This window comes from Bactrocera tryoni, chromosome 3 (genome assembly GCF_016617805.1).
Source record: "Bactrocera tryoni isolate S06 chromosome 3, CSIRO_BtryS06_freeze2, whole genome shotgun sequence".
Taxonomy (NCBI): domain Eukaryota; kingdom Metazoa; phylum Arthropoda; class Insecta; order Diptera; family Tephritidae; genus Bactrocera; species Bactrocera tryoni.
The window spans coordinates 45,893,656-45,917,266 of NC_052501.1; the positions used below are offsets into that span (position 1 = coordinate 45,893,656).

Here is a 23,611-nt window from a genome sequence, read left to right on the forward strand (position 1 = left end):
TGCGTCTGTGTGCGAAAGAGAGCGCTATAGAATACTCAGCACCATTGTGTAACTAGAAGCTATGTACATTGAATAGAAGAAGACAGCTTGAAGTTTTTGGTGAGTGGGCATTCATTGAAAAGATGAATTGTTGTGTATAGTTGTATTTGCATGCATTCACACGTACATATGTATGTACATAAGTATGTACCGTTGTGCGGTTTGGATGTAGCATTTTACTTCTGGTTTAGTTGAATGCACGCTTTCGCTCTGGCTGGATGTATAGTACATTAACTATAAAATAATTGATTGAGATTTTTTTCAGTGCCCAAAAAGATAATAATAATAATAATAACAAATAATTGATTTTTAGCCGAAAGTGGGTAAAAAAAGTGAATATGAGTATGTGTATGTATGTATATCGTAACTTTTGGTACTGATGAATTCGTTCGAAAAATGGTTTTGATGAGCTCTGGAGTACATACAAACATACATACATATGTATGTACATAAATTGATTATATAAAAGTGACAGAAATATTGGTAAGCCTATACACACATATTCATAACAAAATGCCCTAAGATGATTTTCATAAAAAATTTCTATTAATCATTTTAGCTTCCAAAAAAGTGAAGATGTTGGACTCAACTGCACTGAAGACTTTACTAAACAGCTGGGGCTTACCCGAATTATTATCACGATTTCAAGGTATTGCCGTTAAACAGGCAAACTCTAAAAATAAAATAATTTTAACCTTTTTCATTCACCTCCCTCCCCCACCCTCTCCAACAGACGAAAACATCGGCATCGACGAACTGAAAATGATGAAATGCCACCACATCGGCGAACTATTACATTCCTACAAGCTAGGCACACGCATACGTTTTGAATATTACTTCGAGCGTTGGCGTCGTGATCAAAATCAGCCATTGCTGTCTGCCAGCGCACCAAATCACTACCAACACTACACCCCGTGCCACACGTTGGCACATACTATGCCGCCACCAACATCAACAGCAACAGCAAGCGAGGTGATAACGGTTCATAAAAGTGTGCAAACACGTGCTACGAATACTGCGGCAGTGCGTTGCGTCAACGTAGCGACCAATACGTCAGAGGTGTTATTTAAAATGCCGACACAGAGTAAGACACCGCCGCCGCTGGCGCCCGTTAAGGATGTGTTGCGTGAGATGCCACAGCTGACACGTCAACCGAGCATGCTGGAGGACGGCATTATGTCGGAGCCTGCAACGAATGCGTTGTCAGCCATTACCACAACAGCAACGCCAACTGCAACAACAACTATTGGTGGTGGTGGTGGCACACGCTTAGCGCCACAATTCCAATTCATCAACGACACGGAAGATGAAGAAGTTGATAACGGTCCACTATTGCACATACTGAACTCGTCGGGTTTTAAGGGTCTCTCACTGCTCGAATACTACCAGCAGCATCAGCATTTTATGAATGTCCACCGTACGCTGCTCATACAGTTGATAGTGAATTTCTTCGATATGAATGAATATCATTTGTCACTGCGTGTTAGTCATAATTTGGAGCAACAGATATTGCAGCTCTTCCCCAGCGAAAAGTTGGAATACTATCGCACCGAGAAACGTGGCAAAATCTATGTGAAATTCTGCAATATGAAGCGTTATAAACGCGATAAGCCAATGTTGAAGCGCAAGTGGATGGACGATGCGGATGCGGGTGAAGATAGTGGTGGCGGTGGTGCTCGTGATGTTGATGCAGTTGCTGCTGCGAGTGGCGGCATTAGCAATAGGCCAACGGAACCAGAAGTTGGTATTGAATGTGGCGATGACGATGTGGAGGATCTGGCTCAAAGCTTTGAATATTGGCATGCCCAACATTCGCTCACCGGGGTGCAAGTTAAGACTGAGTCGCTAAGCGATGGTGATTACTAATGATAAGGGATGGTGTTGATGATGATGAAGTGATCTTTAAGTTGTGCATTAGTTTTATGTGGTGTATATGTTCCTTACGTAGCGTGTCAGCTCAATAAAATTGAATTAATTGGTGTCAAGGTTTTCAACATCTTTACGTTGAGACATAAACTCGAGTTTAGTGTTTGTTTGTTTATAAACCACTGTGTGCTCTTATTGGATAGTTTCGAGAGGTTCAATTTGACATTTTTTGGTTAAATTACGATTTAGTATAATTTTATTGAAAACCATTGCGGTATTGACATAAACTTTTAAAAAATTGTGTTGTGCTCAAGAAATATATATGGTAAACACTATTTTCGTGTGTAAAGTTAAATGCCAAGCAGCAAAATGGCAATTACACACTCATAAGGGGGATCCAAGTAGAGGCACTCTTTTCAATAACTTTTGTTTGACAGATCACATGTGAGTCATGTCAAGCTGTCATATTACTTTAGCTCAGTATTGTTTGGCATTTTGTCATGGAAAAACTTGCTCCTGAACAATGTTTACAAATCGTTCAACTTTATTACGAAAATTCACTTTCTGTAAAGAATGCGTTTCGCGAGCCACAATAATCGGCTGTACTTTTCGCCCTGCATTCATTTTAGGATAAAATTTGACCAAATAGAGCTCGCGATGAAAAAATATAGCTGAAAGTGTACACGGAGAGAGAGGAGAGTCGACATTTGGTTTCAATAAGGTGGCATCATTTCGCATCATCGCATCACTCAATGGAATTATTGAAAGCATGCGCGTCATTTGCCAGTTACAAGTCTAAATGCTCGAACGAGTCATCGAAAATTGGGCCCAAAGGATGGATTATATGAGAAGTAGCCGCGGCGAAAGAGATGATATTTAAAATAAATGCAAAAGAATTTTCCTTCGAACGATAATAAACATTCTCCATTAACTTCAAAGTTTCTGTGTTTTTTCTTTAAAAAATAGAGAACATCACTCTTTGAACACCCATTATAAACAACTGTTGAGAGTTGTTATTGTTGTGTTAAAGAAACACTACTATAATGAAAGTGAAACCAAAAATTGATAAAATAGATATTTATCGTCACAAACATTTAAAAGTTTAGTTTAAGGCGAGTTTATGAAGTTGAGAGGGAGTTTTCTGTAGGGAGCTTCTCGTCAATCTTATTTTTTTGCAACTGGACGACTTTAGTGGTTTTCAGGTAGAAGAGGCTGCTATTAAGGTTATGGTATACCTACTGCTGCGAGGTGCAGTCCCTTTCAAGGAGGTGAGCATTCGCTCGAACAGTAGAGCGGCAATACTAGTGATGAGTTCGCTAATTGCGCAATCGAAGTTAGTCAAAGAGTCTGTCCTCACTAGACATTTCAACAAGCTATTTCGTCTTCTGATTCGTTTGGGTGCCTGGTCGTAGCAAAAGTGGTGGCAACTGCAAAACCAATGAGTTAGCTAGAATGGGTTACTCACATTCCAATGGGATCAAGTTGAATCTCTATTGGCATCTTGAATTCTAGCACCGAATCAGTGGACCTCGCATGCGCTTAGCAGGCGCTGGGCAATCACGCGCTCCGTGTGACTGCAAGATCGTTTTGACCTAGAGTAGAAGGCCGGAGATCTTTTAATTGCCGTTAGCAAAGTTTATCATTCTTTTCCTTGGTGGTGTTTTTTACGTGGCGGGTCTCAAACCCAGCGTACAACCCTGTGGAGAGGATGTTTCGTCTTCTCACTTTAGCTCGCCTTCAAACGGAAGTTTTCTGGCTATCAGAGGATACTTGGTCAAAGACCGGAAGTCGTGAGCTGCTTGAGCCTTGTGTGAAAGAATCGTTTCTGGCCACTCCCAAGTGAATAGCAATCAGAGAACTTTCCTCTCTTGCGTGAACTTCTACACAAGACTCCATCCTCCGCGGCTAGGCTCCCACGTCACTGTTGAAAATCATAACTTCGAAGTTGTAGATAATTTCGTCTATCTTGGAACCAGCATAAACAACAACATCGAAATTCAACGCAGAATATCTCTTGCCAACAGATGCTACTTCGGACTAAGTCGGCAATTGAGAAGTAAAATCCTTCCTCGACGAACAAAAACAAAACTCTACAAGTCCCTCATTATTCCCGTCGATAACAACAACTGATGATTCGACGTTGCGAGTTTTCGGTTCTGCGAAAGATTTATGGTCCTTTGCGCGTTGGCCACGGTGAATATCGCATTCAATGAACGATAAGCTGTATGAGATATACGACGACGTTGACACAGTTCATAGTTCAACTAATTAAAAGACAGCGGCTACGCTGGCTAGGTCATGTTGGCCGAATGGACGAAAACACTCCAGCTCTGAAAGTATTCGATGCAGTACCCGCCGGAAGAAGAGGAAGATCTCCACTCTGTTGGAAAGACTAAGTGGAGAAGGACCTGGATCCGCTTGGAATCTCCAATTGGCGCCACGTTGCAAAAAGAGGAAACGATTCGCGTGCTGTTGTTATCTCGGCTATAATAGGGTAAGCGGTGTCTACGCCAGTAAAGAAGAAGAAGAAAGTATATCATGCAGCAATCGTTGGGGAAATATCCAATATGCTAAGCTAAAAATCTTTAAGGACGTAAGTCGTCAACAGATTTGTGTTAGGCTCAAAGCGCTTTGTTGATTTGTGAGTGTCATTCAAATAATATCACATACTTTTGCTTTCAATTGAAAAAAAAATTTGTTGCACTTTTATCGAGGTACTTAAGGTGATGTGAAATGGAGATACTTCATCCACTGCAAAAAATTGTTCTGTTTCAAGGTCTTCCATTTCTCGTTTAAAAAGTTACTTTAATCTTATTATTAATAGAAACAGCTATCTATAGTTTGGACAAATGTACTCATTCAGTAATCACGAAACTGTCTGACACGCTTTGTTTAGTGCGATATTTTATCTTTCTAACGCCATGCCAGCGGAACTCGAACACATTTATACAAAGCGAGATACATATTACGATAGTTACCTACTGAAATGTAATGCAATTCTTTTATACTGGTTTCAATAAAGTAACTTAAGAGGTGGGATGAAAAGTTCGTAGGCTGATATATAGATGGTATTAAATCCATATGATTTTTAGTCAGACCTAACTTTCAAAATCTTCAAATTTAATTATCATTCGAAAGTACATCCTTTGGCATTTATTTTTTTACATATTGTCTCTTTCAAATGTTGGCTGCGGCTATGTCTCAGATGGTCCATCCGTTGAGTCCAATTTTTGATGACTCGTCGTTCGAGCATTTCGAGTGGTAACTGGAGAATAACACGCGTGATGTTTTGCTCCAAGGCCTGAATCGAAGCGGGATAGTCCGCATACACTTTAGAATTTACATATCCTCACAGAAAAACGTCTAATGGCGTGATGACATGGTGAAATTTGGCAATTTTGCTTGGTTACAAACATACATACCTATTAAGCCTGAAATGAGTATCATCGCTGTCGAGAATATTGTGGATCCTTTTGGAACTTTCGAGCTTTCAGCGGCTTCAGTTCTTCCACAAGATGTATTTTTTCCGCTTTCAATTTAAAATGCGCCAAGTCGTTCCATTTGTCAGTTCGAGTTGCTGTGAACTACGCCGAATCGACTCTTCACGGCCTGGCCAAATTGATCCAACCGTTGTTGAGTTATGCGCTTAGCAATACATTTTGTGATTCATTTTTATATACATATATACATACATACATACATACATATGTATGTTCTTTTTTTTAAGTGTTCGTTGAGGTTCAAAGATGGTTTTTACGGCGAGAAAAATTCGAATAATTACCAGAAAACCCCTAACACCAGCCCTTTTCTTCTTCCCCATATAAACGAATGAATGTTTGTTTGTTAGTAACGCTAATGCTCTAGAACGGCTAAACCAATCTTGATGAAATTTTCAGAGATTGTTCGCTGTAGATCGGGGAAGGTTTAGAAATAAAAAAAACCGCTTTTCTTGAGGACAAGTCGGAAAATTGGAAAATTCCAAAAAATTTACTTTTTTCATACAAAATTTTGTTTTTAAATTTTTTTGTTTTGTTTTTCAATTGTTTGAATCGTCAAATTTGTCATTTGCTTTCTTTATTCCGGCTATTCAAAGCAAAAATTATTCAGTGAAAACGTTATGTGTGTTTCACACAAAGTGATCAATTACAGATTGAAATTTTTTACGATGCCACCAAGAGGTCGCGCTAATATCGGTCGGCATTCTTTTGGGAAGAATTTAGTATACCGTCCCAGGATTTCAAGGATAAAAAGAATATGGTCGGATAGAGGAGACTTTCCTGATCAAGGATGGTTATAGCCGCAGGAAGCTTATAGTTTAAGAGATATTCGCGTTTAAAATTTAAAATTTGCAATATTTTAATAACATTTTTTCTATATTTAAAATTAATTTTGCACTTATATTTTTCAATTTTATATACACTAACACATCACTAATTCGTTTGTTCACATTTATTTTATATCATATATTGCAAAAATAGCTTTTATTATACATTTAAATTATTGTTGAATTATGACTATTTAATAATAACAAATTAATTTCCAACTGTCAAATGATAAGTGTTACCTCATCGACATCATTTTTAAAAATAAATTTGTCAAATAAAGTGTTAACGTACTCAAATATTTTACAAACTAAAACAAAAACATAAAAAAAAAATATTATACCCTAAATAAAAGAAACATAATCGTTGTTAAACAATAAAAAATTTAAGCGGCCTGAAGGCCGCCAATGTAAAAATGAGAAAAAATGTTATTAAAATATTGCAAATTTTAATTTTTAAACGCGAATAAAAATTCTAAATTCGTAATCAGGAGAATCTCCTCTATCCGACCATACCAATTTTTTTCCCGAAATCCTGGGACGGTATACTAAAGCCGACCCATTCTTTTTGGCATCAACATCCATTGGCAGCACAAGGCACATGACCGAGTACTCCCATGATGCAATGACATACATACGTGCGGAATTATGGATCGCGGTCAATCAGCAAGCGAATGTCACGATGTCACTGCACGACCTTTCAAACAACACTTACGATGGTTGATGGAGTTTATCTAGAAGCAACGTATATGTGGTGCTGTTAGATGCTTAATATACTCTGTTGAGTGGCAAAAGAGAGGTTTGCCGCACGCACACATTCTTCTTTGGATGGTGTTTACACCAGGTCAGATTGATGAAATCATTTCTACGGAAATTCCTGATCCAGAGATAGATCCAGTATTGTACGAAGTGGTGGAAACCAATATGGTTCATGAACCTTGCGGACACTACAATCCATTTTCGGTTTGTATGTCTGACAATAAATGCACGAAATACTATCCACGTGCTTTTCTTTCGGAAACACAAATTGGAAACAATGGATATCCACTATATCGGCGTCGCTCACCAGACGACAATGCAGAACTTTCAGCATTCAATTTAGAAGAGTAAATATCGAAGTTGACAACACATGGATCGTACTATATTCCTTCCTCTTCTTCTTAATTGGCGTAGACACCGCTTACGCGATTATAGTCGAGTTAACAACAGCGCGCCAGTCGTTTCTTCTTTTCGCTACGTGGCGCCAATTGGATATTCCAAGCGAAGCCAGGTCCTTCTCCACTTGGTCCTTCCAACGGAGTGGAGGTCTTCCTCTTCCTCTGCTTCCCCCGGCGGGTATTGCGTCGAATACTTTCAGAGCTGGAGTGTTTTCATCCATCCGGACAACATGACCTAGCCACCGTAGCCCACTATTGTTTAATTCACATTCAAAACTCATATCAATGTTGAGTATTGCAGTTTGGTGAAATGGATAGAATACGCTTGTAAGTACGTCACCAAAGGAAGCAACATGGTGGTTATTGGTCTTGAACGATACGGTCGATACGTGAACTGCAATAAAGCGCTTTGTAGGATATATACTTTTTCACTGTGTGTGTGTGGCGACTGTCGTGCGCCTTGCAGTTAATTTGGATTATGGCCATAGAGTGTACTTTAACTCAGAGAATTCAGTACGGCCAGTGGAAACACCGCCAGCAACAAAATTAACATTGACGAGTTTTTTCTCAACTTTCGTCAGTTATCCGTTTACGAGAATATTGCTCTATTATGAAATACTTTGATATTATACATGGAATGCATCGTCGGAGAAATAGTTAGGCAGAAAGCAAGGCCAACCAGTAGATGGACATCCAGAGGTGTTCTCAACTAATGTATTAGTTCGAATTTACACAATCCACCCGAAAAACAACGATTGCTTCTACCTTCGGTTGATATTGATTAATGTACTACTCGGCTTAACTTCATTTGAGTCATTGCGTAGTGTGAATGGTACGGTGTGTGCAACTTTTTGAGAAGCATGTCAGCAATTACAAATGCTGGAACATGATAATCACTGGAATCAAACGATGGACGATGCATTAGCTACTTCGAATGCAAATGAAGATCGCACACTTTTCGCGATAATAATTTCGAAATATGTACATATGTATCAGCCTTCAAATCCGCGTTAATTGTGGTATACGAACAAAAATGACAATGCCGAATACATTTTATATCGTGAGAATTGGAAATGGGTTAGTTCCGGTTGATACTTCCGGTGGTTTGATATCAATTCTATCTGCCGTTTATCAATTCACGAAAGATGAACTCATCACGAATGTTCGGACATTGGCCAAATTATCGTAACTACGATTCCTTAAGATTCGCAATGTTAGCTACCAAAAATACCGATGTTGTTGACTTAAACTCGAAGATTCAAAGTCAAATTCCGGGCCACTGGCGCTCATACTAATCGATCGATCGTCTTGACAATGAAGACGACGACGTGAATTATCCAGTGGAATTTCTAAATTCTTTGGAGAGGCTTTGTATGCCACCGCATCATATCCGTCTCAAAGTAAGATCTGTCGTTATTATGTTTTGCAATCTTTATGCGCCGAAACTGTGTAATGGAACCCGACTGATTGTGACGCAGCTATTGAATACAAGGAGGTAGAATGCTTGATTCTACGAATTCCTTTGAGTTGTAACGATTTGCCATTTCAGTTCAAACGTATTCCGTTTCCAGTGAAAATTGCATTTGAGATGACAATCAACAGGACACAGGGATAGTCGCATAGTGTGTGGCATAAATATTGAAATGCTATGTTTTTCACACGGCCAGATATACTTACATACATAAGTACGTGGCATGCTCACGAGTTGAAAAACCATCTTTTCTGTACACAGGAACAGAAACCCAAAAATGTTTTTTTATCAAGCTGCGTTACATTGGAAAAAAATGAAATGATAGATTCAACTTTCTTTTCATTTCAAAGCACATAATTTCACGCAAGACAACGGCTGCGGGACCAGCTAGTTTTCATAATAAAGTTGAACGATTTGTAAACATTGTTCAGGCGTAAGTCTTACCATAATGAAATGACAACCAATACTCATCAAAAATAACACGAGAGCTTAACACGACTCACACGTGCTTTGTCAAAAACCGGCTTTTGAAATAAAAGTACCGCTGTTTGGACCACCCGTTAAATGCGTATGTATGTACATCCATTCAATGTGTAACTGTTGAAAGTAGCTTTCCAATGGCTAATCGGTATAGACGATTAATTAAAAGATTGTGAGGCTTGTTGATAAAATAATAAATATTTTTTTTAGAAAAATTATCTTAATTATATGCTTTATTGAATCTATTATTTATAATCTATAAATCAGAGGGACAGCAAAACTGATTAGATGTATATTAGAGCGGATCGATTTACAGGGAGTCAGAAAAACGGAAAATAGCGAAATCGCGGGAAATGTTCTACGAATCATTCTGAACAACTTTGTCTAAGAAAAATTCTACCCATTCTAATGTACTGATATACATATGTATGTATGTATGTTTAAATGTAACCACATATACATACATATGTATATTGAATCTACAAATTAATTGGCCACTCCTAAATGATTTAATAACCGCTTAAGGGGATTTAACCGGTTTACAGTTGTTAGATAAGCTTATAAAATTCATCACGCATATTCAATAAAAATCCAGAGCATATGCTTACAGTGCTGGCACGCTGAGCAGCAATGCATCAATGCATTGGTTTTATGAGAATTGTACTGGGAAGAAATTTAATTTACATCCTCAAGCTCTAAGTGATTTGTGGAACACCATTTTGATATGTTGGACTATCGTGAGATCTCGTTTCTTTTCTGACAGTTTAATATTCATTCCTCTGAAATTCGATGAACTATGTCAGTGTCGTCGTAAGCATATCTCGTACAGCTCATCGTTCCATTGACTGCGAATATATGTAAGTATGTATATAGCAGGACGGAAATGATAAGAGACTTGTAGGGTTTGGTTTTTGTTCGTCGGGAGATAACTTTACTTTTCAATTGCCTGCTCAGTGTAAAGTAGCATTTGTTAGCAAGAGTGACTCCGCGTTGGATTTCAAGGCTGATATTGTTGTTGGTCTTGATGCTGGTTCCAAGATAGACGAAATTATTTACTACTTCAAAGTAATGTCTGTCAACACTGGTGTGCGAGCCAAGTCGGGAAAGCGATGACTGTTTGTTTGATGACAGGAAATATTAGGTTGTCAAAAAAGTCATTTTTGGAAAGCTCATTTCACGCGCTAACAAGTCGTTCGTGAGTAATAGCGTCGCAAACATGGAGCAAAATAAAGAGAAAATACTGCATATTTTACATTACTATTACGATAAAGACAAAAATGCATCTCAAGCCGCCAATAAAATTTGCACACCGCACAACGATGGTTTCAACGTTTTCGTTCTGGTGTAGAGGTGGTCGAAGATGCGCCACGCTCCGGAAGGCTTGTCGTCGAAAATTGCGATAAAATCGCTGAATTGGTCGAAAGAGACCGGCATAGTAGCAGCCGTAGCATCGGTCAAGAGCTGGGCATGAGTCATCAAAAATTCATTTCAATAAAAAAAAATTCAATAAAAATACCGCAAGACTTCTTTGACAACCCATTATTTCGTCTTGTCCTGGTTCACAACCAGACCCATACTCTTCGAAGTTCCAGCGGAGCCACTCCTTTATATTCGAAGGGTTCGCCGAAGTCTAATTGCAGCGTCTGCGTCTGTTCACCAGAGGTGCGGTTGCGAGCGGTCGTCGGCCTTGAAATAAGCGGCTCGCTATATACTACTCACCTAACGCTGTTGTCCGCTGAGTTTGGGAACCGCCACGTAGAAACCACTCCCAATAACAATAAAACAACAGCCTCGGATACATGCAAAGAATTGGGGATGAAGAATATCACATAGGGCTTTAATATCTTGCATTTGCGAGAACACTTTGGAGTGCCAGCGGCCTATATTCGGGCTTGCAGTATTGCTATCTGAATGGATTAGAGCTGTTACCATTTTCTATAGTTGTTGAGTAGAGCTTCAAATATTAAATCTGTTCGATGCCTAAGACTTGAAAATAGAGTTAGACATACATACATAAGTATATGTATGTACATATTTTTTTGGTATACTTACATAGATTGAGGATATTCATTAAAAAGAGCTTTTATGCCGCCTGTCTTCCTGGGTAGAGATATATGTATGTACATATGTACATATGTATATACTTAATTTAAATTTACTGATAATTTACTGCCTTTTCGTGAACACTTTTTGGTCCCTTACTTTATATACATATGTACATACATACCTACGTATGTGTGTATGTATTTCCAAAAGCGAAACGCAATAAACAAAGCGTTTTTCAAAGCAAATGTAGCGTTAGTACTGGGATCTTTCGGCAACGGAACAAAGAAAACTTGAACTCTGGTTCACAGCTGTGAAGGAAGACGTACAAATTACGTCACTGAACGATATACTCACACACAAGTTTGTAGGAAGCCCATTTTCCAATGAATGCATGCGACTGTTAGTAAGTACATATGGATGTACATACTTATGTACTATGTATGTGTATATGTTTTCATATGATTTTGATAGCGGCTTCTGTTGTGTCGCGTTATAAAGATAGCATTTACGAGCATATTGGATTGAATTGCGTTTTACATGCACATATTCAAGTATTACATGTATGGATATGTACGTGTGTATGGGTGTTTGTGCGTATCTAAATAGCCTTCGGACGTCGTTGTCAGCTGAAATTGCGTTTCAAATTGTCATTACAACAATGCTGAAAATGATTTTCGACGAAAATTCGAACAGAAGATACCATAGATAACCTCATCAGGGTGGTTAAAAAGAGCTTAATGTTCAAAGTTCTGTATTACTACTAAAAAAGATAGCTTCTTATGTGCAGTATTTGAAGTTTTTGGCTCCCCCTAAATCTCATATGTGGTTAATGCTTTCTGAGTATGACAAAAAATATTATGATTTCGACTATGGATACTACTTACACATATCGGTGTAGATATTGAGTTATAGATTAAATGAATTTCGGTCTCTATTTCAGGACGACCTTAATATAATATACACTTCCGCATATAATAAGTGTTCGATAAATTGTATGTTGAAAGGAAAACTACCCATAGATACTTTTGTAGTTACATAGAACAAAGAAATAAACAGACTTACAAACATTTGTACATATTTGTCATAGCTGAAGCGTAATTAAAGGTGACCTTAAAGCGCAATTTTTTCAAAAGTTTGATGACTGCGCCGAAGCGCAGAAAAAACTGTAAACTGAATTGTATACGTACATAAGTATGAATATGTACATATGTATGTATGTAGGTATTCCTGTCCAAATGTATCTACATATGTACATATATAAGTATATGCAAATAAGAGCAGTAACTGTCGTCATTTACCTGCGTATGCATTTCCATAGAATTTTATGAATGCGTTTCATTTTCCGGTAAACAAACATTTGCCATCTGCTTGAGCTTTTTTTGAACCAGCACTATGACGGCGACTTTAACGCCAGGGTGGGCAAGGAAGGTATCTCTGGCGCAACAGTCGGTAAATTCAGCCTCCACGAGGAAACATCCCCAATTGGGTTGAAGCTGATCAACTTCGCCGGGACCCGAAATATGGTTATCTGTAGTACTAGATACCAGCATAGAAAAATTCATCAAGCTACCTGGCTGTCTCCGGAAATTCCACCAACGTCAACGACGTCGAGAAGCTGCAATCACAACAGATAGGCGAACGATTTTCTACTCGACTTGCACTCTGAGAGCACTCGTCAACAACTCGGTATAAGGGAACTGTGGGACGGCATTTCAAGCTCCTTACGTACAGCTGCCACCGAAGAGAGAGAGAGAAAATAGACTGCCTACCTCGCAACGTTACGATCGACCACAACACGTGCGGGATGGGAGCAGACCTTTTATTGCCTGACCATGAAGAAGTTCGGATAGCAATTACCCGTCTGAAGAATAACAAAGCAGTGGGGGCCGTTTTGCTTTCTCCAGACTGGACAGGGAACCCATTTTCGTCTGGTAGTGAACGAGGGCAAGACGAAATATCTCCATCAAACAAACAGTCGTCGCACTCGCGACTTGGCTCTCACGTCACTGTTGACAGTCATAACTTTGAAGTTGTAAATAATTTCGTTCAGGAAATCCAACGCAGGATAAATCTTGTCAACAGGTGCTACTTCGGACTGAGTAGGCAATTGAGAAGTAAAGTCCTCTCTGGACCAACAAAAACCAAACTCTATGAGTCACTCGTTATTGGCGTCCTGCTATATGCTGCAGAGGCTTGGACGATGACAACAACTGATAAGTCGACGTTGCGAGTTTTCGAGAGAAAGGTTCTGTGAAAGATTTATTTTCCTTTGCGCGTTGGCCACGGCGAATATCGCATTCGATGGAACGATGAACTGTATGAGATATACGACGACATTGACATAGTTCAGCGAATTAAAAGACAGCGGCTACGCTGTATAGGTCATGTTGTCCGAACGGACAAAAACACTCCAGCTCTGAAAGTAGCGACGCAGTACCCGCTGGGGGAAGCAGAGAAAAAGGAAGACCTCCACTCCGTTCGAATGACCAAGTGGAAAAGCACCTGGCTTCTCTTGGAATATCCAATTTTCGCCACGTAGCGAAAAGAAGAAACGACTGGGGCGCTGTTGTTAACTCGGCTATAATCGCGTAAGCGGTGTCTACGCCAATAAAGAAGAAGAAGACTATGATGGAGCGGAAGGAAATGCTTTTTCAGTGACAAAATTGCAAGTATTAGTCGCAATTACATACAAACATACATGTGTGTATGTGTTGGTAGCCATATAGTTATAACTTCTACGGATCATTCTGAACAACTTTGCCTAAAACTATGGGTTTTAAACCGGTTTGGAACCAGCGATTTTAAGGCGCAGTTTTTTTAGGATCATAACAACTTATTCATCAGTTTCCGAGGTATCCGAATGAAATTTAATATGTAGGTGCATTTTTATTATTTCTCGGAATATTTCAAATCGGGCATTTATGTCACATACATACATATCTTCCACACAACCAATTACTCAAGTTTTTTAAACTTTGCCCTAAAAATCGAGGGCTCGAAACCACACTAAAAGTTTCCTTCAATAAATTGATCGTATGTAGTACCTGTGATGTATATCAGGTGGCCTGTACGAATTTGAGTTCAACAATTTTTCAACACGAACAGCTATATACTTTTGTCATTTTAGTCCATAGTGGTGGTTTGACTCCTACACCGCTTGACTATAAAATAGAAAATCTTACGTGTAAGGAAATATTTACTATCATTTTCGGAGGACACGAAAATCCAACTTGGACTGCTATAGACGCTTGTTCGTTGCAATGCCCAGAACTTCTAGGTATGTATCAAATTTATTGAGTGGGACAGTGTCCAGTTAGGGAGTCATCATTGCGGCGCTGTGAATATTCTAAGATATAGCAGTCTAATGGACTTTTTTGTTCCACTCTTCGTCAAAAGGATTTCGCCAGTACTCGAATGCAAGGATGTGTGCCATTTCTTGCAAGCTCGAAGATCGATCTGAAGAATCAAGAAAGCCCGAAGCCTCTAGCAAGTCGTTGTCTTGGAATACAATACCATTCCTATTGGCCAAAGTAAACCGCTTTTGGGCTATCACTTCCTTTAGACCAGTGTTTCCCAAAGTGGGCGATAACGCCCCCTTGTGGGCGCTGCAGGTATCAAGGGGGGCGGTAAGAGACCCAGAAAGAAAATGGGTGCGTTGTGTAGAGGCCTGGGGGGTTATTTGTAATTTTATTTATGTAGCTAGGAGGCCTCTTAGACAACGACTACATGAGCTCTCGACTCTCAACAACTTGTGAACATCAACTAATATGAATTAAAAGATTGCTCAAACTCGGTTCTATATTTCTCTCCGCGTAGTTCATATATCTGTCCTATTTTATTGAATATAGAAAAAATGAAAGTCATGTCAATCGGTCGCTCCGTTTCATAACGGGGCATCTCGACAGGATAGAATTTATAGAATACTAACTGTCAAACGTATTGCTATTGCCATTGCCAAATCTGTATGTGGGCATTTGCTATCATATTATAATCATTTGCGCAAAGGTTTAGGGTAGGTAGGTTCGAGCTGATGTAGCGAATGATTTGAGCTCTTGAATAATTTATTTTATCACTGGCGAAATGACGTCGGGTAGGTAGCTGGTGTAACGCACGTTTTGAGCTTTTGAACTCCTTAAATCTTTTATGTGGAAAATAAAAAAAGGATCTTTATGCTTTCTTACAAATGTATTTCTGGGGAAAATAAAAAAAAGGTTAAAGATCCTTTTTTTTTACAAATGTATTTCTGGGAAAAATAAGATAATAAGAAAAGGAGAAAGATCCTTTTTTACAAATGTATTTCTGGAAAAAATAAGATAATACGAAAAGGAGAAAAATCCTTTTTTTACAAATGTATTTCTAGGAAAAATAAGAATTCATATTTTTGGACTACTATATAATAATTGTGCTTAAGCATTCCTATATAAACAATGTAATATTTATTTTATATTCATTTGTGGTTTTGCGCGTAATAGATGAGCATTACTTACGCCTCCTTTACACTACTCTCGAAGTTAAACGTATTTCTCAAAGCAAAACAATGTCGGAAGTAAAAAAGAAGAGACGGCAATACATTACATACGGATTCATTGAAAATCCCACAAACCCATCCTCGCCTTTGTGTCTTCTATGTCTAAAACATTTTCGAATGAAGCAATGAAGCCTTCAAGACTGCAAGATCATTTGAATAAAATGCATCCAGATAAGAGAGACAAGAATGTAGCATATTTTCAAGACCTAGAGAAGAAGCATATAACCCAGCCAAGTGTAGCAAAACTATTTTCGGCGGCTGCTAAGCAAGATGACGACGGACTTCGAGCTTCGTACAATATCTCTTTGTTAATTGCTCAAAAAGGCAAACCACATAACATCGGAGAAGAGTTAATATTGCCAGCAATAAATGAAGGAATAACAACCGTGCTTCATAAAGCGGCCGCAGATATTATCCGAAAAATTCCTTTGAGTAATAATTCTGTGCAAAGACAAATTGATGAAATGGCTGAAAACATTGAAGAATCATTGTGCGATCACCTGAGGTCAAGTCAATTTTCAATTCAGCTGGATGAGTCCACTTTACCAACTAATGAAGCATTGTTGTTGTCTTACGGGAGTTTTATTAAAAATGAGAAAATATGTGAAGAACTATTATTTGATAGAAATTTAGAGACCGATACAAAAGGCGAAACCATATTCAATATATTGGAAAAGTTTTGCGATGAGAAAGAAATTTCTTTGAAAAATATTATTTCAGTTGCTACGGATGGCGCTCCAGCTATTACAGGGTGCCATGAAGGCTTCATAGCGTACTTAAAAAATAAAATTCCAGATGTCCTTGGTGTACATTGCGTTATTCATAGACAACATTTAGTTGCTAGAAACTTAAGTGAAAAACTATTTCAATCACTGCAATATGTCATCAAAGCAGTCAATAAAATCCGCAACAGCTCTTTGAATGATAGATTATTTCATCAGCTTTGTGTTACTAATGACGAGGATTTCAATCGTTTGTTGTTTCATACTGAAGTTCGTTGGCTATCAAGAGGCAATTGTCTGACCCGATTCTACAACCTGTTTCACTCTGTTATAGAGTTCTTGGAAACTAAAGATACAGAATTTCAAGACAAGCTCATAACATCAAAGAATGATATAGCTTACATGACAGACCTGTATAAATTGTTCAACGACATGAATCTCCAACTGCAAGGCGATAAACTAAATTTAATTAAAACAAAAAACGTCGTTGCTGCTTTCGCAGCCAAACTGCTTCTACACAAAAAGAATCTGGGGAGACGTGAGTTTCACAATTTTCCGAATTTATCAGTATCATAAAGTAACGACGAATTGTTTGCCTACTGCCAACATTTGGAAAACCTCCACATTGACTTCACCGAATGATACCAGGACATTTTGAACTTGGAAATACCAGACTGGGTGTTGGATCCGTTTTCAAATGTCAACACAGCAATGTCACCTCAGCTGGAAGAAGAACTTATAGAATTGACAACAAACGAGGAAATAAAAATCAAGTTCAAAAATGGTTACCAAGGATTTTGGCTACAAAAACCGATCTTGCAATTGTACCCTGGATTGTGGTCAATCGTTCAACGATTCTTGATAGCATTACCATCGTCATATTTGTATGAACGTAGATTTAGTGCTGTGACAACACTGCTTACTAAAAACAGAAATCGTTTGCTTGTTAGAGCGTTATTACACGAGGCAACTTTTGTTGCGGCAACTCTTGGTTTATAGGCGAGGGGCGATGAGGAGAGGAGAATCGCGCCGAGTTTCCAGTGTTCAGCAACTCGCTTTGTGTTCTTATTCGTAACAGTTCGCTGCGACGTTTTTCGGCATTCGTGTTCTTTCTTTCGTAGTACATAGTTGCATTTGCGTATCTTTTTTTGAAATTAATATTTTGAATATATTTAAAAAATTTAATTTCATCTTTTGGTAAGTAATTTGCAAATATGTATACAAATATACATAATATAAAATAAATATTTTAGAAAATGAAGTATGACGAAAAAATCGAATTAATTAAAGATATTGTGAAATGTATGGAGGAAGCCATACAAATTGATTCAGACGATAGTAAAAAGGGTGATATATCTTTGTTTTAATAAATAAAATGTATTTCTTAATTGACAGGGCTGATTAATATACATATGTAATAGAGTGGCCCAAATACCTATAAGGAAAAAGTAGACAATGGGTTAAAGTAAAGTGAAAGAGAATGAGAAAAAAAATCGAACAGAGTTGCGCAACACAAGTTGCTCGTGTGAAGGTAATGGGCGACAGCAAAAGAGAATCGCCCGAGAATTAGCAACAAAAGTTGCCGCATGTAATCGCGGACTTACCGAACGTGGCGACTTGCGACTTTTCTTGAGTAAATTGGAACGTGATATTAACAAACGTATTAAACAGCATCAGATAATATAATATTCTCTGTTTTAATACTATAAAGTTGTGTTTCAATAATCATTCTTATTGGCAGGTGGAGCCCGTAAGAGTTAACTTGAGACCTAAGCGCCGTTGTATGTTACCTACTGCGCTTAGGTTTCAAGTTGATGGTTATAGTAAAAGTTTCGTTTAGAATTCTCCGTTAATATACATATGTATATAAGTAGGTCACAATAATTAATTTTAAGTTATAGTGGTTTTTAAATAGGTGATGGGGGCGCTAAAAAAAAAATATTTATTCTCAAAGTGGGCGGTAGGCAAAACAAGTTTGGGAACCACTGCTTTAGACAGTTCAATTGTTGACAGAATAAGATTAAGAGTGTGGCCGCAAAAACACAGCTAACCGCGATTCGATCACGACCATTTTCGCGTGAAGTTGTCATGAGTGACCGACTTTCCATCACACTAAAGATAAAAGATGACAAACAGACTAATACATCCGGATTCTTTTCGAACCCTACCTTATTTAATAGAACCATTTAACCGGGTTTTTTGTGCAATCCAATTATTTCCATTTCCATTATTTTATGGATATTTTCGACAATTGGCCGTGATAACTATATATTTAGATATATTTTATTTTATACTTCTTTTCCAAATTTTCCAAAAGCTATTCCGGCATCTTGCCATCTATTGTTCAGTTAGAACTAAGAATCTATAGAAAGACATACTTACATACATATGTAAATACATACGAGCATGAGCACAAACTCCGAATTTATTCTTCAAAATCTATGTCGTGTTCCTCAAAGTAATCCCTTTGACCCCAATACACATGTGCCAACGTTTTTTCCAATCCTCGAAACAGTTGTTAAAGTCAATTTCCGGAATATCCTTCACTACGCGTAGCTATTCACGTTTACGGTTTTCAATTGACCCAGAACGGAATCCTCGGAGCGGTCGTTTGGGTTTGCTGAATAGCCAGAAGTCACACGGATCTATATCAGGCCAATAGGGTGGTTCCGGCACGACATTGGTTGAAACTTTGGCGAAAAATTCACGAAGTTTACGACGGTGCATTATCGTGGGGCAAAAACCCAGAGTTGTCGGCCCTTAATTTGGGTATCTTTTTATGAATAGATTCGCGCAAACGTTGCATAACATTCAAATATGTAGTATTTCATGTTGACAGCTTGGACGGTCGGAGGAAACCTCGATAATCAAAGAAAAATGTTTCACCTGCTTTGACGTGGTTTTTCGGTTTCGGTTCGTTTTTGTCACGCTATTGGGCAGATTGGTCGTCTGCTTCCAAGTCGTAAAAATAGATTCAAGACTCATCGCCAGTAATAATACGTTTCATGGCATCTTGTTAGTCCGAAAGTTGAAATTGTTCCACAGATGCTAACGCGACGACGTTTTTTGAAAAAATTTACTCATTTTTAAACCAGTCATACTTTCATTTTCTCAGGCCCAAGTAATCTTACAAAATGGTTTTCACTGATCCTTCCGATATTTGAAGGATGACGGTAAGATCTCTGACTTTTAATCGTCGATTGATAAACTTCAATTCCTTCATTTTATTGACGTGTTGATTATCAGTTGATGTTGATGACCGTTCTGGACGTGGTTCGTCGTGTTCTCGACCCTCTTTGAATAATTATATACTTCAGAAAGACAAGCGCATACTAAACACTAATGATTATTTTCATGTGACATTAAGCACAGATGTCACTGATAGTCATACTAACCTGGAAAAAAATTTTCGACGAATCAGATTGCCGCGCGAAATTTAAATTAAAAAGTTTTACCTTTTTTTTCACAGTGGTATATATGTATGATCCTTCTATTTACCCTCGTTTCACCTTATATTTTTTTATTCCCTTCCGAAAAGAAGTTAGTCTTTAGGTCTAAGATACCACAAATTTCTCTACACAGTAATAAGCGCATACCTTTACATTTTCCGCATTTCCAAAACATTTGCCTCAGCAAACTTCGGCTGAGTCTTCGTGTTCATTAGGAAATTCCTTCACTCAGCTGCTGCAAATAAGTAAATATGACACCAAAATCTCATTGGCAACGTTATGCAGCGATTGCTTACTACCATAAGTATATTGGAGTACATACAGACACTCCGTGGCGTTGGCCTTAACCGGGGCGAAATCTACCCCTAGTAATGCGAGTTAACTGCAGAGATGAATCTTGTACATATGTACATACATACATACATATGTGCTGTTCTTTGGGTCCAATAAAAGTTTCAGCAGTGGAAATGCAACAAAGGGCGCAAATAAATACTCATACATGTACATATACATATGTATATGTATGTACTATATGTAGATTAAACAAAACTAACATAGAAACTTTAAGAACTGCAAGCCCCACAAAACAGTGCAATAAAATTGTGCAAAAAAGACGGCAAAGACGATATGGAAGGAAGTGAGACAATCATTAAAAACTATAGACACCAGTTTGAAAAAGAAGTCAACAAACAGGAAAAGTGCAACAAAGCCGAAAAGCAATAACAAAGCCAAAGAATTATATAGATACGGCAAGTCATAAAGAAGAAATGAAGAAAGGGCTTGCGTGAAGAAATGCAATAAAATCAAGTCAACATAAGTGCAGTCAAAAAATAAAACTTGTAACGAAAAAAACTTCGAATACCAAAAGTGCCTGAGAGCTTTATGCGAGAAAAGCGGTGCAGAAATAGATAAGCCATAGAAAGAGGGTTAAAAAAACTACGAAATAGCACGAATCGACAGATAGTCTGTTATTACACGCGTCAACTTTTGTTGCCAATTCTCGGGCGATTTTTTTTTGCTGTCGCCCATTACATTCACACGAGCAACTTGTGTTGCGTAACTGTGCTCGAGTTTTTTTCTCATTCTCTTTCACTTTACTTTAACCCATTGTCTACTCTTTACTTTGTACTACGAAAGAAAGAACACGAATGCCGAAGAACGTCGCAGCGAACTGTTACGAATAAGAACACAAGGCGTGTTGCTGAACACTGGAAACTCGGCGCGATTCTCCCCTCCTCGTCGCCCGCTCGCCTATAAACCAAGAATTGCCGCAACAAAAGTTGCCGCGTGTAATAACACACAAAATTCTACGCATAACGGTACATAGCAACGGAGTGTGATAAAGAAATGAGGTCAGAAAAAAGATACACACACACCCATGCAACAACATACAACACACAAACATACATACATACAAACAACGAATTGTCGATTTTCCACAGTCAAAACGCTCAAAAATGCCAAAAATATTTCATGCTGAAATACCAAGCGATGCGGAAACGATTGTTGCATGCCACACATAGAACGACAAAGCACTGCAGTCACACATATATGCATACGAATACATTCGCAGTTATACAAACGAAGAGGAAGACGAAAAATAGAGCAAGCGGAAGAAAGAATGACCCAAATTAATTTGAGGTTATGATTATACGTTTGTGAATGTGGCACCAAAATTCCAAGACACATTAGCTAATGTGTGGAACGATTGATTACTGTGGTTCAACCGAAAAACATATGCTTGAATACAATTATTAGACAAAAGTTATAAAGTTATGAAAAACGAGTTAAGTTTTGGAAAATTGTTAAAAAGAAGAAACAAGAAAAAATTTATATGCACGAACTTGATTTTGATCGTTCTGTTTATCTGGCAGCTACATGTTATAGTGGTCTGATATTGGAGGTTCCGACAAATGGACCGTTCCTTGGGGAGAAAAAAGCTTCTACAAAATTTTAGAGCAATACTCAAAAATTGAGGGACTAGTTCGCGTATATACAGACAGACGGACAGGCGGACATGGTCCCGCTGAACATTTATGTATGTATGTATGTATATACTTCATAGGGTGTCTGTTTCTTCCTGGGAGTTACGAACTCAAGTGTCTACTGAAGTTAGAAATGTTCAATTTTCAACTTTTCAATTCGGAATAAAATTATTCACAAGATAGATATCTAAGTATGTATATTGCTTACACTCGATAATAAGCAGTGGCTGATGTTCAGATCATACTGAAGTTATGGAAAAGAGAACATTCCTCCAGCCTGCTGAATGGCAGCCAAAGCATAACACCAGGAGATGGTGAACCCGATTCCTAATCGATGACGTTCCATTGCCCGAATACGAAGAAATTTCAGTAGCAATTACCCGTCTAAAGAACAAAAAAGGGACAGGGGCCAATGGATTACCGGCCGAGCTATTTAAATACGGCGGCGAAGGACTGATAAGGAGCATGCATCACCTGTTTTATAGAATATGGTCGGAGGAAAGCATGCCCGACGATTGGAATTGCGCTCTGCTCAATCCACAAAAAGGAAACCCCACAAACTGCTCCAACTACCGATTAGCCTTCTCAATATCGTGTATAAGGTTCTTTCGAGCGTATTGTGTAAAAGATTAAAACCCACCATCAACAAACTGATTGGATTTATTAGCGTGGCTTTAGACCTGAAAAATCAACAGGTGACCAGATATTCACCATGCGCCAAATTTTGGAAAAACCCGTGAAAAGAGAATCGGCACACACCACCTCATCGACGATTTTAAAGCCGCCTACGACCGGACGAAAAGGAACTGCCTCTATGCCGCTATGTCTAAACTTGGTATCCCTGCAAAGCTAATACGGCTGTGTAAGCTGACTTTGAGTACCACAAAGCCTCCGTCAGGATCGGGAAGAACCTCTCAGAGCTGTTTGATATCAAGCGAGATTTCAGACAAGCATACTCCCTATCGAATCCACTTTAACCCACCTTTGGAAAAAATAATTCGAGCTGCAGAACTAAACATAGAAGGTACCATCTTCTACTAATACAGTGCACTGCTGTAGGCGTATGCTAATGATATTGATATATTAACAACTGCGCCGTTAGTTCTGCTTTCTCCAGAATGGATAAGGCAGCGAAGCAAATGGGTCTGGTGGTGAACGAGGGCAATTCGAAAAGTCTCCTGTCATTAAATAAACAGTCGTGGGACTCGTGACTAGGCACCAACGTCATTGTTGACAGTCATAACTTCGAAGTTGTAGATAATTTCGTCTATCATGAAATCAGGATCAACCACGTCAGCCTCGAAATCCGACTCAGAATAACTCTTTCCAACAGGTGGTCCCTCGGATTAAGGTGGCAATTGAGAAGGACAGTCCTCTTTCGACGAACAAAAACAAAACTCTATAAGTCACTCTTTAATTCCTTCCTGCTATATAGGGCTGTCGCATGGACAATGACATACATCATCTGAGTCGGCCGTGGGAGTGTTCGAGAGCAAGATTTTGCGGAGATTTATGATCCTTTGCGCATTGGCAAAGACGAATATCGC

General features: G+C 38.5%; 1 protein-coding gene across 2 annotated transcripts; it reads left to right on the forward strand.

Moving 5' to 3' along the window:
* Positions 1-2,060, forward strand: LOC120771210. Of its 2 annotated transcripts, XM_040099113.1 has the most exons (4): positions 1-99; positions 353-522; positions 599-688; positions 773-2,060. In XM_040099113.1, the coding sequence occupies exons 3-4, from the start codon at positions 616-618 to the stop codon at positions 1,903-1,905; spliced, it is 1,206 nt and encodes a 401-aa protein (XP_039955047.1). In that variant the 5' UTR covers positions 1-99; positions 353-522; positions 599-615; the 3' UTR covers positions 1,906-2,060. The 2 variants fall into 2 exon arrangements, with proteins under 2 accessions (XP_039955047.1, XP_039955046.1); XM_040099112.1 differs by lacking the exon at positions 1-99 and having other exon boundaries at positions 197-522.
* Positions 2,061-23,611: the final 21,551 nt, after the last annotated feature.